At 36.4% G+C, this 13,937-nt stretch overlaps 2 protein-coding genes across 2 annotated transcripts; both read right to left on the bottom strand.

Annotated features, from left to right (window-relative positions):
- Window positions 1-1,833: 1,833 nt before the first annotated feature.
- On the bottom strand, window positions 1,834-3,014 carry LOC120349185 (the record flags this gene model as incomplete). The annotated part of the gene is given in 1 exon segment (XM_039419154.1): window positions 1,834-3,014. A coding segment is annotated over 1 exon segment (304 nt), but the record flags the coding sequence as incomplete, so codon positions are not given.
- Window positions 3,015-3,047: 33 nt separating this feature from the next.
- On the bottom strand, window positions 3,048-13,912 carry LOC111057695 (linear gramicidin synthase subunit D-like; the record flags this gene model as incomplete). Its single annotated transcript, XM_039419153.1, is given in 11 exon segments — window positions 3,048-3,195; window positions 3,573-3,681; window positions 4,076-4,237; window positions 4,688-4,889; window positions 7,718-7,847; window positions 8,126-8,264; window positions 8,554-8,742; window positions 10,667-10,861; window positions 12,117-12,340; window positions 13,072-13,281; window positions 13,785-13,912. Coding segments are annotated over 11 exon segments (1,808 nt in total), but the record flags the coding sequence as incomplete, so codon positions are not given.
- Between the last annotated feature and the right edge of the window lie 25 nt (window positions 13,913-13,937).

Raw genomic sequence — 13,937 nt, forward strand, 5'->3', positions numbered from 1 at the left:
ACTATCCTCTAAATGCAAATAATTAACTGATATATTTTTTGTCAGGAAGAAATCTATGAGATCTTTTCCTCGTATCGGTGGGCCAGTAGGTTGGTTTACCAGTTGAAAGAGCTTCGCACCTCATCTCTTTCATTGCTTCGAAGAGCTGTCTTCCCTTGTGAGTTGTTAAGCGCGATCCCCAATGCACGTGCTTTGCATTGAAATCACCACCAAGAATGAATTTTTCTCCTAACATATCAAGCAATGTCGAATACTCCTCTCTTCTGATGGAATATCTGGGAGGACAGTAAATAGCTGCAACAACGAAGTGATAATTTACTGCTTGAACTGCTACACCTATCAATTGAATTCTATCACTTTCATGTTTCACTTCTTCATGATGTTGTAGATTGTCTCTGATAATGATGGCACTCCCACCCCTCGCGACATTGCTGGGATGTAAAGCATGATAGATCTTAAAGCCTTTGAATTTGATAAACGATTGATTTGTAAAGTGAGTTTCAGATATAAGACATATATATATATTTTTTTTCTATATCTAGAACTGCTTCTAACTCCTGTTGCCGTTGTAACAATCCATTCGCGTTCCATTCCATTATTTTTAGTGAATGAATCATTTGGATTTCAGTAGTCTACTCTGTTCCAACTTCTGAAATTTAGATTGTAGTGAGGTGATTATTTGCTCTTGTCTATCCAGTTTTGCCAAGATTAGCTGCAAAATATTATTGGTGCCTTCTTCTACTTCACTTTTTGGCTCTTCCAATTTCGATCTATTTTCTTTTGAGACAATCTGGGCGAAAGTCAATTTCTTAACTGCACTACCATTGTTTAGATTGTGAGCTTCTGTATTTTCCGTGATTTTTGGTGGGATATTTTGAATGATTTTCTTTCGTGAATCTGCAATAGTTTTTTTTTTAGTAGAATTCCTGATTTTTTGCAATTCGATTGCAACAGTGCAACCTCGATAGCTTGCTGGATGTGCTTCACCGCAATGAATACATTTTGGTAGAGCATCGTTGGGTTTCAAACATTCCTTTGTTTGGTGTTTACCTGCACACTTAACACACCTAGGCTCCTTGTTACAATATTTTTGAGTGTGGCCGTATGCTTGGCAACGTTTGCATTGCGGTATCAGATTGGCCTTCTTCAATGCTTCAACTTCCACTCTACAGCCAAGTATATTTTTCAATTCAAATACTGTTTTTATATCTTCTTCCGCGCTGAATGATACCATGAACATATCTAATGGTTCTCTTGTCTTCCACCTCAGCTTGTTTACAACTTCAAGAACTTTCAAACCTTGTACTTTCAAATCTTCCAGGATCATTTCTGTACTACAAGAGTGATGAAGCTTTTTCTTTTTAATCATCACTCTTATTGGTCTCGGCTGTTTATCTTCATAGGAGTGCCAGTTGAGCCCATCTTCAATCAATTCTCTGGTAATATTCTGGTAAGTTTCGTAAGTTTCTGAATCAACTGCATTTACTTTTAATGTTTCTTTACTAAACAGTTTTATCCTAAATTTGTCAGCTGGTGACACTTTTTTCAAACTCGTAAGAAGTACATTCAGATTCTTAATACCATCCACAATGATTGGCGGTGGTGGCATTTCTTTCTTCTTCCTCTTCTCCTCCTCACTGATTGGTTTTTCCACAGGAGTGATTTTATTATTCAAATTTTGTTGCTTCTTTTTTGCAGACTCATTTTTGAGTTCTGGCGATGCGGTGCTAACCTTCCTCTTCTTGGTAGCCCGCTTAGTACGAGTTCTGATCCATTCAGTTTCTTTAGCCAAGTCTTCTTCATTTGTCGAGTAGTTCTCGGCTGCTGAGCTGGTAGGCTGTGGGCTATGGATCTTTTTCTCAATATTGAGAAATCTTTTTTCCAAATCCTGCATTTTTTGCAAGAGTTCGGCGTTGCTTCTCTCTAGCTCCTTCCTCTTCTCATCAGATTCCTTCCAGGCGATGAAAAGTACCTGCTCAGCTGAAGATTTGAGTTTATTTGCTTTGATGTATTGATCCGGTGAACACTGGATTTCTGGTGTATTTGCCATGTTGTTGGTGTCCATGCTCTCGTTAGTGGCTTCCTTTTCTTCTTGCTCTGATGCAGGAAAACTTGGTGGCTTCACTAAGTCGGACATAGTGCGATTTCGCTACCATACATTTCAAACAGCACTCGTAATCAACACTCACGCACACGGAAACGCGAACGGAGCTATATTACCGCCGCGAAAAGCAGGTCGCTTCGCTTGCATAAAATACCGCGGTTGACGACCGATACTCGATGCAATATTTTTGTTCCACTTTTAATCGCGAACAAACTGCTGACTCACTACTTCTACACTACACTATTACTACTCCACTATACGTCCGTTCTCTACGAGTTCTAGCGCAATACTGAAAATTCGGGGATGAAACAGTTTTGGGCTGTGCCTGTTGGTCCTTCCCCAATCATTTTAAAGAATTGAGTACTGTTTATCAATAAAAATACATAACGAGCAAATTTGCTTAAAAGCATTATTGCTTTTTATTGGTGTATCATAATTTAGTAATTGTAATATTTCAACAGATTATGTTCATTCTTTACTCTCCCTCGACATGCATATAAATTAACCTACATTAAATCCCAATGATTACATTTTCTGAAAGCTTGTGTGAATTTGAAATCAGAATCATAAGTAGTATATTGAATATTACAATTGAGAAAAACTCAAATAGAAGAGTTATAAGCAATGTTTCTCCATTGGAAATATTGTAAAACATTTCAAGTATATTCCATAATTGAAGCTATTAATTACTGTTTCAAAAAATCAATTTCTAGAAGAAAAACATGAAATACCACCTTATTATATCAAAATATACCACCTTATTATATCAAAATTCAAAATAATAAGTCAATCATTTATATCAGATAATTTGATTAACATTGAGAAAAAACAAAAAAAAGTTAAAAGAAGAATACATAATTTGGTCAAATTAAATTACTACAGAATACATAAAAACTCTTCTGTCATAAACTTTTAAATTGATATTTCCCTATGGAAAACATCATAAAATCAAGAGAGAGAAATCAGTTTGCTTACTCGCATGGAAGCTGGTCCTCATTCACAAAATGGTAGATTTTTCCCATTGAGTTATCCAGATCCAAAAACAACTCCACAAACATTTCTTGTACAAAATCAATTGGCCTCATTTCAATCTGAAATTGAAAAACAAAACTGAAGTGAACACACGGTTTTTTACATATCACAGACGGTATTGTATACACGTTTATTGGAATATGGATTATAGATGTTTCTACTAGATGTTCATTTACTAGCAAACATTATTTTGTTTTAATGTGAAATGAAGAAGTTTCGCAAAGTAAGAAACTTGATAAAGAGCAGAAAGTTCCAGACTGAAAAATACAGAACAAACTCATCGAGGAAAAGAGAAAAATCTCAAAATATTTCTATCAAGTTTAGTTTTACAGTGAGATACAACACTATACAAATCCACCGGACTGTTCTGAATTGTGAGTGAAATTTCCATCTTTATTCAAGTGGCCCTTTTCCAATCAATTTTGAGCATACATACCTTCCATTTGATGTCAGGCACTGCCCCAGTTCTGATGACACCCTGGATCATGTGCAGAGTGAAATCTGACGGATTCCAACTCTTAGTACTGCCTGATAGATTGCCAAATCTGAAAAATGCACATTTCATTTTGAAATAACTCCGAAAATACAAGCTTGAAAAACAAAAATAATCTAAAACTAACTCCGAACTATATTTATTTTCAAATAATCCAGTTTAAGCTTTAGCAAATGATGTAGAGGTTTGAGTTACGAGAGAAGCTCAGCTGCCGTCTCGCAGCTGCAATTTCAAGATTTTTGTAGTGACTGAACAATCCACACACGAAAATGTTCATGAAAAATTATAATCTTACACTATGAAACTGTAAAGATATTATTAATAAAGGAGCAGATTTGGGTATAAACCTGCTGTGTCTTTCGGTGAGTTGAATGATAAAATTGAGTCATGTAAAATGCTAAATAAGGAAAAAAGAGATAAAAATTTCCATGTAATTTAGTGCTAACCTGTAAACAACACATGGCAATCCAGATTTAGCAGCGCGCAACACAAGTTGCTCGGCCAGCCATTTAGTTTGGCCGTAACCACTTTGAAGACGATCCACATGTGCAAACATGTCACTGTCCTCACCGCAACCCACCATACCGTCGGCAAATACTGCATTTGTACTGAAAACAGGGGAAAACATTCTATAAAGATCAAGAAAGTAGAACAATTTTAAACTCATGCACATCTCATAACGAGGAAACCGTTTGAACTGGTGTAGTGATTGTTCAAGTAATGTCCAGTGAAAGAGCAGAGCAGTGATTTGTAATAGGTACCATTGCTGAATGAATAAATATATTATTCAAAAATAACATTTCACACAATTGGTACAGCTGACACTGGATAGGTTTCACAGCAGGTATCTCTAATATATTACAATTTAAATAAAATGAATGCTAACAAGAAATTGGATAATTGAATGAATTTTAGAAAGTATTAATCTATTTCAAATGAAGTAGTTGAGGACTCAGGAAGGGTGAAGATTGTAAGATGTTAATACAAATGAGGTGGAGTTAGAAAAATATTCAAGATTGTAAATTACGGTTGTTCTATTAATTATTATTTATACAAACCTTATGTAATGTATGGGCTTGACTTTGTTGTGTAGAGCAAACTGAATGATATTTTTGGTGGCCATCACATTATCCTTGTAGAGCGAGTGAAAAGGAAATATCAGATTTACTTTAGCTGACGCATGAATTATAAAGTCAATTTCTGGTGCAAGGAGATTGTAGGCATCATCTGAGAGGCCCAGATTCAGCAGAGATACGTCACCTGGTGAGATAAAATATTAATGTAGTACATGAATTTAATAGTTGCAGATCTTATTATTCCTTACATGGCGAATTGAAGCTACATTCTGGTCTTGGAAATAGCATTGAGTGAATTGTATGAATACTGTAAAGGTGGGGAAATGAAACAAGAAATGATCGTACTGGTTTTGATAATTAAAACAAAACAAAAAAATTATTAGTACAAAATTTAGAATTATAAATTATGAAATAACAATAAAAATATGAATATTTCAAGGGCTACTCGCTTGGCTGCTAGTGAAGATTGAATTTGTTGTGGTTATGGAAAAATTAAAACAATGACTCAGTAGTCACCTACCTTTTTGATAATGGCCCCAAATTCGGCATCCACTGGTTAATCGCGACGTTAATTATTAATGAAAAATAAATAAAAAAACTGATCTAATGAAGTGGGTTCAGATCCCTTCTTATTCAATAATACAATTCTCTTTAAACTGCCCGAACTGTGACAGGAAAACTGTATTATAAAACAAGAATAAAATCTATCCCCTTCACCAGAACAGCCGGACTTTTACTCTCAGTCCTAACGAACGAGCTCACACACCACTAGAAAAATTTTGGGTATTAATATATAACTCAGTCAATGCCAAACATGAAGCCATTTCAAATACATATTTTTATCAGTCGCACAAGCCGAGCACGTTTGTTTATGAAAAACAAAAGAGAAACTACAATAATTTTGATAACAAGTGAAATAAACAATCCTTCTGTCGATGACAAAACTGTTCAAAGGCAGAAACACCGTTCATTAAACTTTTCGTAAAATAAAACTCTAAAATCCTGATCAATATGAGATAAATATATGAATCATATATATGTCCCATATGACCAGGTGACACATCACCCATCCCGCTGAAAGACTCGTCCCTGAGTCTGTAGTCAAGAGGGGAACAAAAAAAAAATATGATTAAACAAAATAATATACTCGGGAAACAAACGTGTGCCTGATTGACTTGATAATGCTACTATACATTGAAATCAAACTTTTACATAGAAAGGTAGGTTACTCAAACTAAATTACAAACATTCAAATCAAATTCAAAACGAAACTATGCTGCACAATAACATTGATTATATATGAAACCAACTTTCAATATTATACACATTAATATACATGAATATTCAACTTATTATGAAAAGAAAATCTCAATTGACAATAATTTATTTGTGAATCAACATTGAACTACTTCAAAAGCTGCAATAAAAAATCGAGAAAAAAAAAACTTTATAAGTACATTATGACTCATAACTATATAATCAAGAAAAAAAAACAATAAAACAGTTAATCTATCAAAAAGTAACTATATAACTCCTAACTATCGATTATATGTATCTTGGGTTGTGCTACCGTTACAGCAGATAATTTACACACATACAACTTGATGCCTAAATATGCACAGAATAAAGTTAAAAACCCTAACCAGCCAAATAATATATAAAAAAACAAAGCTAGAGGAATTTACAACATCTCCCCAAGAATTTGGAAGATCTACTTTGTGAAATATATCTGACGATATTACGTCTTGAACTGTAAATTCCGGAACCTTTATATCTATATTAGTTTTTAAAATTTCGCTAAAATTAACAAAATTAGGATTGAAATGCGGTTGCAAAACATCAATTTTCAACGAATTAAACTTAACCCAATGCAAAGGTAAGTAATGGAGAACCTGAGGTTGTTTATCAACATTTGCGTCACACGGAAAAGTCTTTCTCACCATTATTCTCCCGCCGACCGAAATCTCGCAATGACAGGGTAAAACCACATACATTGCTCCCGGAATAGGTTGAAGATGATGAAACGAACCTCCCTCGCAAGTGACTGTAGTGTTGGCCTGTATATTCGCGACGATATACTCCGAAGGCGAAAATTCGACTATCTCCAACTCCTGCTTAGCTGGACGACAGCTTAAACTGCAATATTGTTGGATGTCCTTCAGCTCTGTCGCCGCAAACAAGTGATGCATACATCTCGATGACATATGTCCTCCATGCACCAGCCGCGGAAGATAGCATAAGAAATCGTCCTGTGCCCGACAAGAAGAGAGATGATCTCCCGAGATGACCTGAATCTCACCGTCCTCCTGTCTCCGCGCCAAAACGAAATCCTGCTGCTGAAGCTGACAAATCTGGCCGTCGAAATACATAGGTGTCCTCACATACTTGTGCAATTGAAACTGTCCGCCGATGCTGACCAACGGTACTTTTAAGCTAAACACCATGGAGTTCTCCTTCACCACGCAAGTCGTAAGTGGAAGATCAAAATATCGCTGCAAAGTACCGTACCTGCTATAATTATGCTTATAACGTAGCATTATAAATTGAAAATATTGTGAATCTGAATACAAACTTCTATGCCACGCCACTCACGAATCTCTCGCGAACAAGGATTCTCCAATAGTGTAAGGTTTCATCACCTCCTTTTTCGATCAGAAATGAATTTCAAGTTTCCACCAATGTTATATTTCTCCCCTAATTTTTCATACCTATTGTTGGTAAGGAACATAATAATAGTTGTCTCCATTATTTAGCTTCACCACGTATATCATTTTTCCTCTCAACTTTTTCACAATTTTGAAGGTTGATCAGTCATTTTACATGTTGGGCTTATCGGGCACTATATTACACATAGCAACATATTTTTATCTTGTTTTTTTAATAACAGAGTCACATAGCAACACATACTGTACTTTTGTTCAATTAGAAAACTCCTAAGCTTGATGCTGCATTATCTCAACTCATACCTACATGAGAAAGCAGTTAGCATAGATTATGTTGCATAATTCTCACCTTCAATTGCAATGATTCTTTCCAGAAGGTTTTCATCGACTTCAGGCAATCCAAAACGTTTCTGAGCCTCAATCACTCTCTCCATTGCTGAGCATGTTGGACTCTTCCGAACAATGCAGTATATGAGACCCTATTGTGGGGAAAACATTATCGATACAGTTTTGGAACAGTTAACATCAAGTTAATGGGATGAAACATTATCATTAAATATATAATTATCATGTCAAAGCGTTCAGTAAATGGGCTGTATTGAGAGAAACCGTGAACACTTTCGAAGAAGGAAATAGTAAGATATAGAAGGAAGAAGGTGAATTGATTACAATAAAAGAAGGTTATCATGAAGAACAAAACAACTACGTTAATAACTGTAGGATTTATTTTATTAGTAATGAAAAAATTGATTCTTACCTGAGTTTTGTTAAGCAGTTCACTGATCAAGTGTGATCCGAGAAATCCTGTTCCACCAGTTATTAGAATATTTCCAAAATTGCACTTATTTTTCTTCAATTTCAATGATTCCCTGAAGGCTCTCAGTTTGGAATCAAGGCTGCAATCGTAACAACAGATTTTAGACTGCATTTCAATACAGAATGTTTGTATGGTTTTTGCAACATACAAAACACAACACGAATAGATTCAAGAAAAGATTACATACACAAATAATCTTTTCAGTTGGAAAAAGTCAATGAAATTTATTGAAAAATTCAGGATTTTTTATAAAATGGACAAATTTTCAATGAAATTACACCAACTACACTAATACTACAAAACTTATTAACTTGATATAAAGTCTTTCACATTAATTTCCTTACTGAGCATTTGTATTAGTTACTCACTCTGAGGGGTGAGACATCTGAATGGAGTCCAACTCTTCAACCAACTTGATATTCTCACTGCCTCCATTTCCCAGCACAAATTTCGCCAGACTCTGTACAGTTGGGTACAAGAATATTGAGCTGGTGTCCAGGTTTTTATTGAGTTTCTCATTGATTTCACTCACTACTCTAGTGGCTGCCAATGAATGTCTGTAATAAACGATCAATCATATAAATATTAACAAAGTCAATCCAAATTAAACACTTGTATTCTCCAACAGGTACAATTGATTATTCAACAAGTGCTGAGCTCTGGCTGACGATTTGTCAGAATTATATACTGTACTATGCATGTGCAGATCTGGAATTTCTAGTTGTCATCATGTCAACTGTATGGGTGAAAACATGGTGGATCGGCAAAAGTAGCTTTAGGTTTACGAGTGTTGAGAATAATGCATGTATTTGAATGGTGGCGCACATAGTGGAGCGGTGTGAAACGGTCCATTTAAATACATGCATTATTTTCAACGCCTTGAGCTTGAAGCTAACTACCTTCGCCGCTCCACTATGTTTTCACACCAAGTCTTCAGGACTTACAGAGCCATTTGTAGAACTCAGTTCATCGGAATGCATTGCAAGTGGAATTGTACCAATATTACACACGCCAAAGGAATATATCAGGTATAGAAAGAGATTATGTGTCTATGGATGTTCATAAAGACCGCTGGAACTCGGAAAGCATGGCCGCTCAAAGTGGGTTTATGCTCACCCTCCCAAGTCGAAAAAGTTCTCGCTAACATCGATTGTCATCAGATTCAAGCAGTTGCACCAGACCGATGCAATGAGTTTCTCAGTAGGTGACATGCTCTCCCGAGATGACCTGAATCTCACCGTCCTCCTGTCTCCGCGCCAAAACGAAATCCTGCTGCTGAAGCTGACAAATCTGGCCGTCGAAATACATAGGTGTCCTCACATACTTGTGCAATTGAAACTGTCCGCCGATGCTGACCAACGGTACTTTTAAGCTAAACACCATGGAGTTCTCCTTCACCACGCAAGTCGTAAGTGGAAGATCAAAATATCGCTGCAAATCCGATAGAGGTATAGCTAACTGGTGTCCTTTCGACTTATATCCTTTCTCCAATCTGAAGAGATCTGAACGTAATAAATTGGGGTGTACCAGCGAAAAGGGTAAAAGCTTTTTATCACAGCGTTCCTTCGCAGTATTTATGAATTCCTGCCGTGATAAAATATTTACATGTGAGTAGAGGTGAAAAATGTAAGTTAATAACTGGTTTGTGAACAGTGTTTTCTCCTCCGATACATTCTGTTGTACGAATAATCTCATACTGTCTGTTAATTTGCTATACGCATCGTGAAATTGCTGAGAAAAATTTCCAGCAAACTGCCTCAAGTTGCGAGAAATCCGAATTAAATCTTTGTGATCGTCTGCAACCAACCCTTGGAATGCGTTGAGGTGATCAGCTACATGTTTTTCGTTGAATTCCAGCTTATGAAGTTCCCCATCCGTCGCGACTGCGCAACAAAAATGAAGAAAATCGCCGACAACATCGATCGCTCTGGTCTTTCGTGAAGCTTGAGTTCCCAAACGAATTGAAGAGTTGAAAGCAGCATGACTGTTGCGAAGAATTCCGTTTGTAGAATTATACAAAACTTCTACCGCATCCGCTAAACTGCAATCCTCTTGTTGACAGTTAGGCCAGAACACCCTTTCCGCCTGCAAGATGTCGAGCTGAGCTGCCGGGAAATCTACCTCGTATGTTAGTGGAACCGATGATTCATACGCTACAGCGTGACGTAGCTCCTTGTAGAAAACTCCCGCGAAGACCCTGACTGCCTCCAGTTGCGCCGTGAAAGTCGTGAGAATGAGAAATGACGCAAAATGTACCATAATTGACATGTTTATGCGTAACAGAACCTCTTACAAACAAAAAAACTCTACTTGAAGCAACCGCAAATAAATCGTAATAAAAAAAAATCAAGAGAAACGTTTACAATATTACACACGCCAAAGGAATATATCAGGTATAGAAAGAGATTATGTGTCTATGGATGTTCATAAAGACCGCTGGAACTCGGAAAGCATGGCCGCTCAAAGTGGGTTTATGCTCACCCTCCCAAGTCGAAAAAGTTCTCGCTAACATCGATTGTCATCAGATTCAAGCAGTTGCACCAGACCGATGCAATGAGTTTCTCAGTAGGTGACATGCTCTGGTCATCCAAGTGAAGCGAGCCTGGCTCAACACCCTTCTCGCTTTCAGCTAGCTTCTTCTTGTCCAGTTTAAAGCTAGTCATGTCAATCGGAAATCTGCAATTTCAACAATCAATTCCAATTATTGAGGACATACTTCTTTTATTTAGTACACTACATTGAATAATATACTGTAGACAGTAGGCTATTCAAAGTCAAAATAAGACCAAATTGTGAGTAAACTTTGGTATACTAGAAATACTGTGAAAAACAATACAAAATGTATTTTATGTGGAATATTGTCTACTAAGTTAGTGGTGATTAACACTAAGTTCAAAGGAAACATTTAGGGCCGGTTTCCGAGCTCGGGATTTGGCGAAGTTCTAGACTTTAAACAGCTAGAGTAAGAAAATTGACTTTCCGAAACGGGGCGTAGTCGTAGTCATTGTCAAAGTCACGTTTGAATTAAATTTCAAAAAACCTAGAAAATTAAACACAAAATAAAATAAAGAGAAAGTAGTGTAAAGTTTCAGCTGTTTTGAATTATTTAGAAATGTTTAATTTCGTTCCAATTATAGAAATGAGAAAATAGAAACTGCGACTTCTGTTATAAAAACTGCAAATACGCCCCGTTTTGGAAAGCTAATTTTCTGACTCCAGCTGTTTAAACTTCAAAGTCTAGAACTTAACTAAATCCCGAGCTCAGAAACCGGCCCTTACAGTACTTATTATTGCTAATAAGGCTTTAAAGCAGTCGGCATACAAAATATTTATATTTTACTTTGTGAATAATTATTTATGAATAAAAAGTTGATTTACTGTATCAAATCTAATTATCCAAGTTGTAGAATGTTATTGATTTTATTTTATGATTCTATCATATATGTTATTGTATATTCTTATGTACTATATATTATTATATCTGACAATTTACTTATCGAACGGGAATATTCCCAGACATGATGTTATGTAATGATGAGTAATAAAATAAAAATGAAATGTAGAATATTGTTAACTAGAATTATTGAAGAAATAAAACTTGAAACAAATTTGTGGTAAATTCTGTAACTTAGAGTGAATGATTGAAATTACTTGTCAAGGAGGTGTATTAATTTGTAACTTGTAACAAGTATCACTAACTTGAAAGTCAGTATACTAAAATACTTATTAATTTGTACTTTGTATATAGCTTCAAGATATATTTTCAATAAGAAATTAAACATTAAAAATTATTAATTATTTATGAAAAAATCTGATGATCTATTCTAATGATTCAAGTTATAGAATATTGTTAACTAGAACTATTGAAGAAATAAAACTTGAAACAAATTTGTGGTAAATTATGTAACTTAGAGTGAATGATTGAAATTACTTGTCAAGGAGGATGATTTTGGACGGTATCATGTAGAGAGGCAGCCTCTCTTTGAGCAGATTGCGCAGTTTGTTCTGTGCTTGGCCCCCTTCACCAACATTCAATTTGGTTGAAGGTTCTTGAACAACGTAAGCGACTAGATACTTGTCAGTGCCTTCCTCTCCATATGCCTGCACACAGCATGAACTCACCATCGCCACATCTAGTAATGTCCTCTCTATAGCCTGTAACAAACAATACTACTGAATGTACCTTTCAAGAATGAGTTAGGGAATAATTAACGCTGGGTTACAATATAATAGAAAGTAAACTATAAAGTGGATCTATTTGATATAGAAGGCTGTAAGTTGGAGTACAGTGGTCCTATTAAAAATGTGAAAGAAAAGGAAACGAGACAACTATGCTTTCCTTTCAAATCCACTGACATTGGAACGTGAATGTCACTATACTGAAGATTGCTTGTTTACATTCTGTACAGTCACTGTTAAAAGTCAAAATCAAATATGCATGGAAAAACGGAAGGAACTAAAGTGGAGTTGAAGTTAGGCACTGCTAAATGTTGATTTACTCTAGATTTGTTTTATAAAGTTTATTTCTAATTAGGAATATGATAAGTTTTCATGCTTCTCATTTCTTCTGTTGATTAGTAAAAATATTTATGACTGAAAAAAGTGGTTCAGTCATTATACTATGACTGAACATAGATGCTAACATTAAAACGTGGTCTTCACTGTCAAGTTATTGGCACTGTTTAGCGATTGACAAAGAAAGGAGACTAATTTTGAAGAGATGCTAATATATCAACTAGAATCTCAGGGCCCGGGCAAACAGAGAACGATCTGCGATCTTATAGCAGGTATTTATGTCTATATCTTGGAGAGCAATTTCATATATATAGATATGGAAACCTATTAGATCGCAGATCGGTCTCTATGTGGCCAGGCCCCCCCCATACCTGCAGTTGGACGGAGTATCCGCGAATGCGCACAGTGGTGTCGCAACGACCATGTACGTGCAGGGTGCGGTCGCTGAGCAGGAATCCCCAGTCGCCGGTCCTGTACAGTCTCTGTCCCACACACGCACTCACATGCGCCGGTCGCTCTATCAAGCGTGTCCCGTTCAGGCCAGGTTGGTTCAAGTCCAGTGTTGGACTGCCTATGTAGATCTGTAACATTACAAATCAACCAGTATAAAACCACAACCAGTATAGAAGTCATGTGGCCAGGATTTGAACAACCCTTCTCTCTCTCTCTCTCTTATTGTAAAGATGAAATTAGAATCGCTTCCCGGTGGTTCGGAGCTCAGCTAGAGCAGAGTAGGTCTACTCATCCCTCATCATCATCCTTCCCATCACAAACGTAGAAAACTTTTTGGGCTAAAATTATTGCCAATTTGAGCTTCATGCTAGTGTTGAAGTGTTGAGAGATGAATGAATGGACCTACATTCACGAGGGCGCCTGCCAGTAAGTGGATCTGGCCTGAAGCGGCCACCCTTCCAACAAGAGTACCGAGGGCACGTCACTCATGTAATACAAGCAATGGGATGATATTATGCTAACATCTCAGTTAATCACTTTTCCAAGGTACAGAAAGGCAGTTATTTATAAGATGTCAATTTTAATTTAAACATTATTGAAGAAGATGCTTTTTTTGACTGCAAAATCTCACCTCTCCAGGTTCTCCAATAGCTTTGACGTTTTGGTGTTCATCCATGATGACAGCATGAACCTTTGGAAGCAATTTACCCACGGGACAATATTTTCCCGCCTCTCCTGTTGCCACTGATAGCGAAATATCTGTAAATAGTTCAAAAGCATTAGA

This window comes from Nilaparvata lugens, unplaced genomic scaffold, assembly GCF_014356525.2.
Source record: "Nilaparvata lugens isolate BPH unplaced genomic scaffold, ASM1435652v1 scaffold8600, whole genome shotgun sequence".
Taxonomy (NCBI): Eukaryota; Metazoa; Arthropoda; class Insecta; order Hemiptera; family Delphacidae; genus Nilaparvata; species Nilaparvata lugens.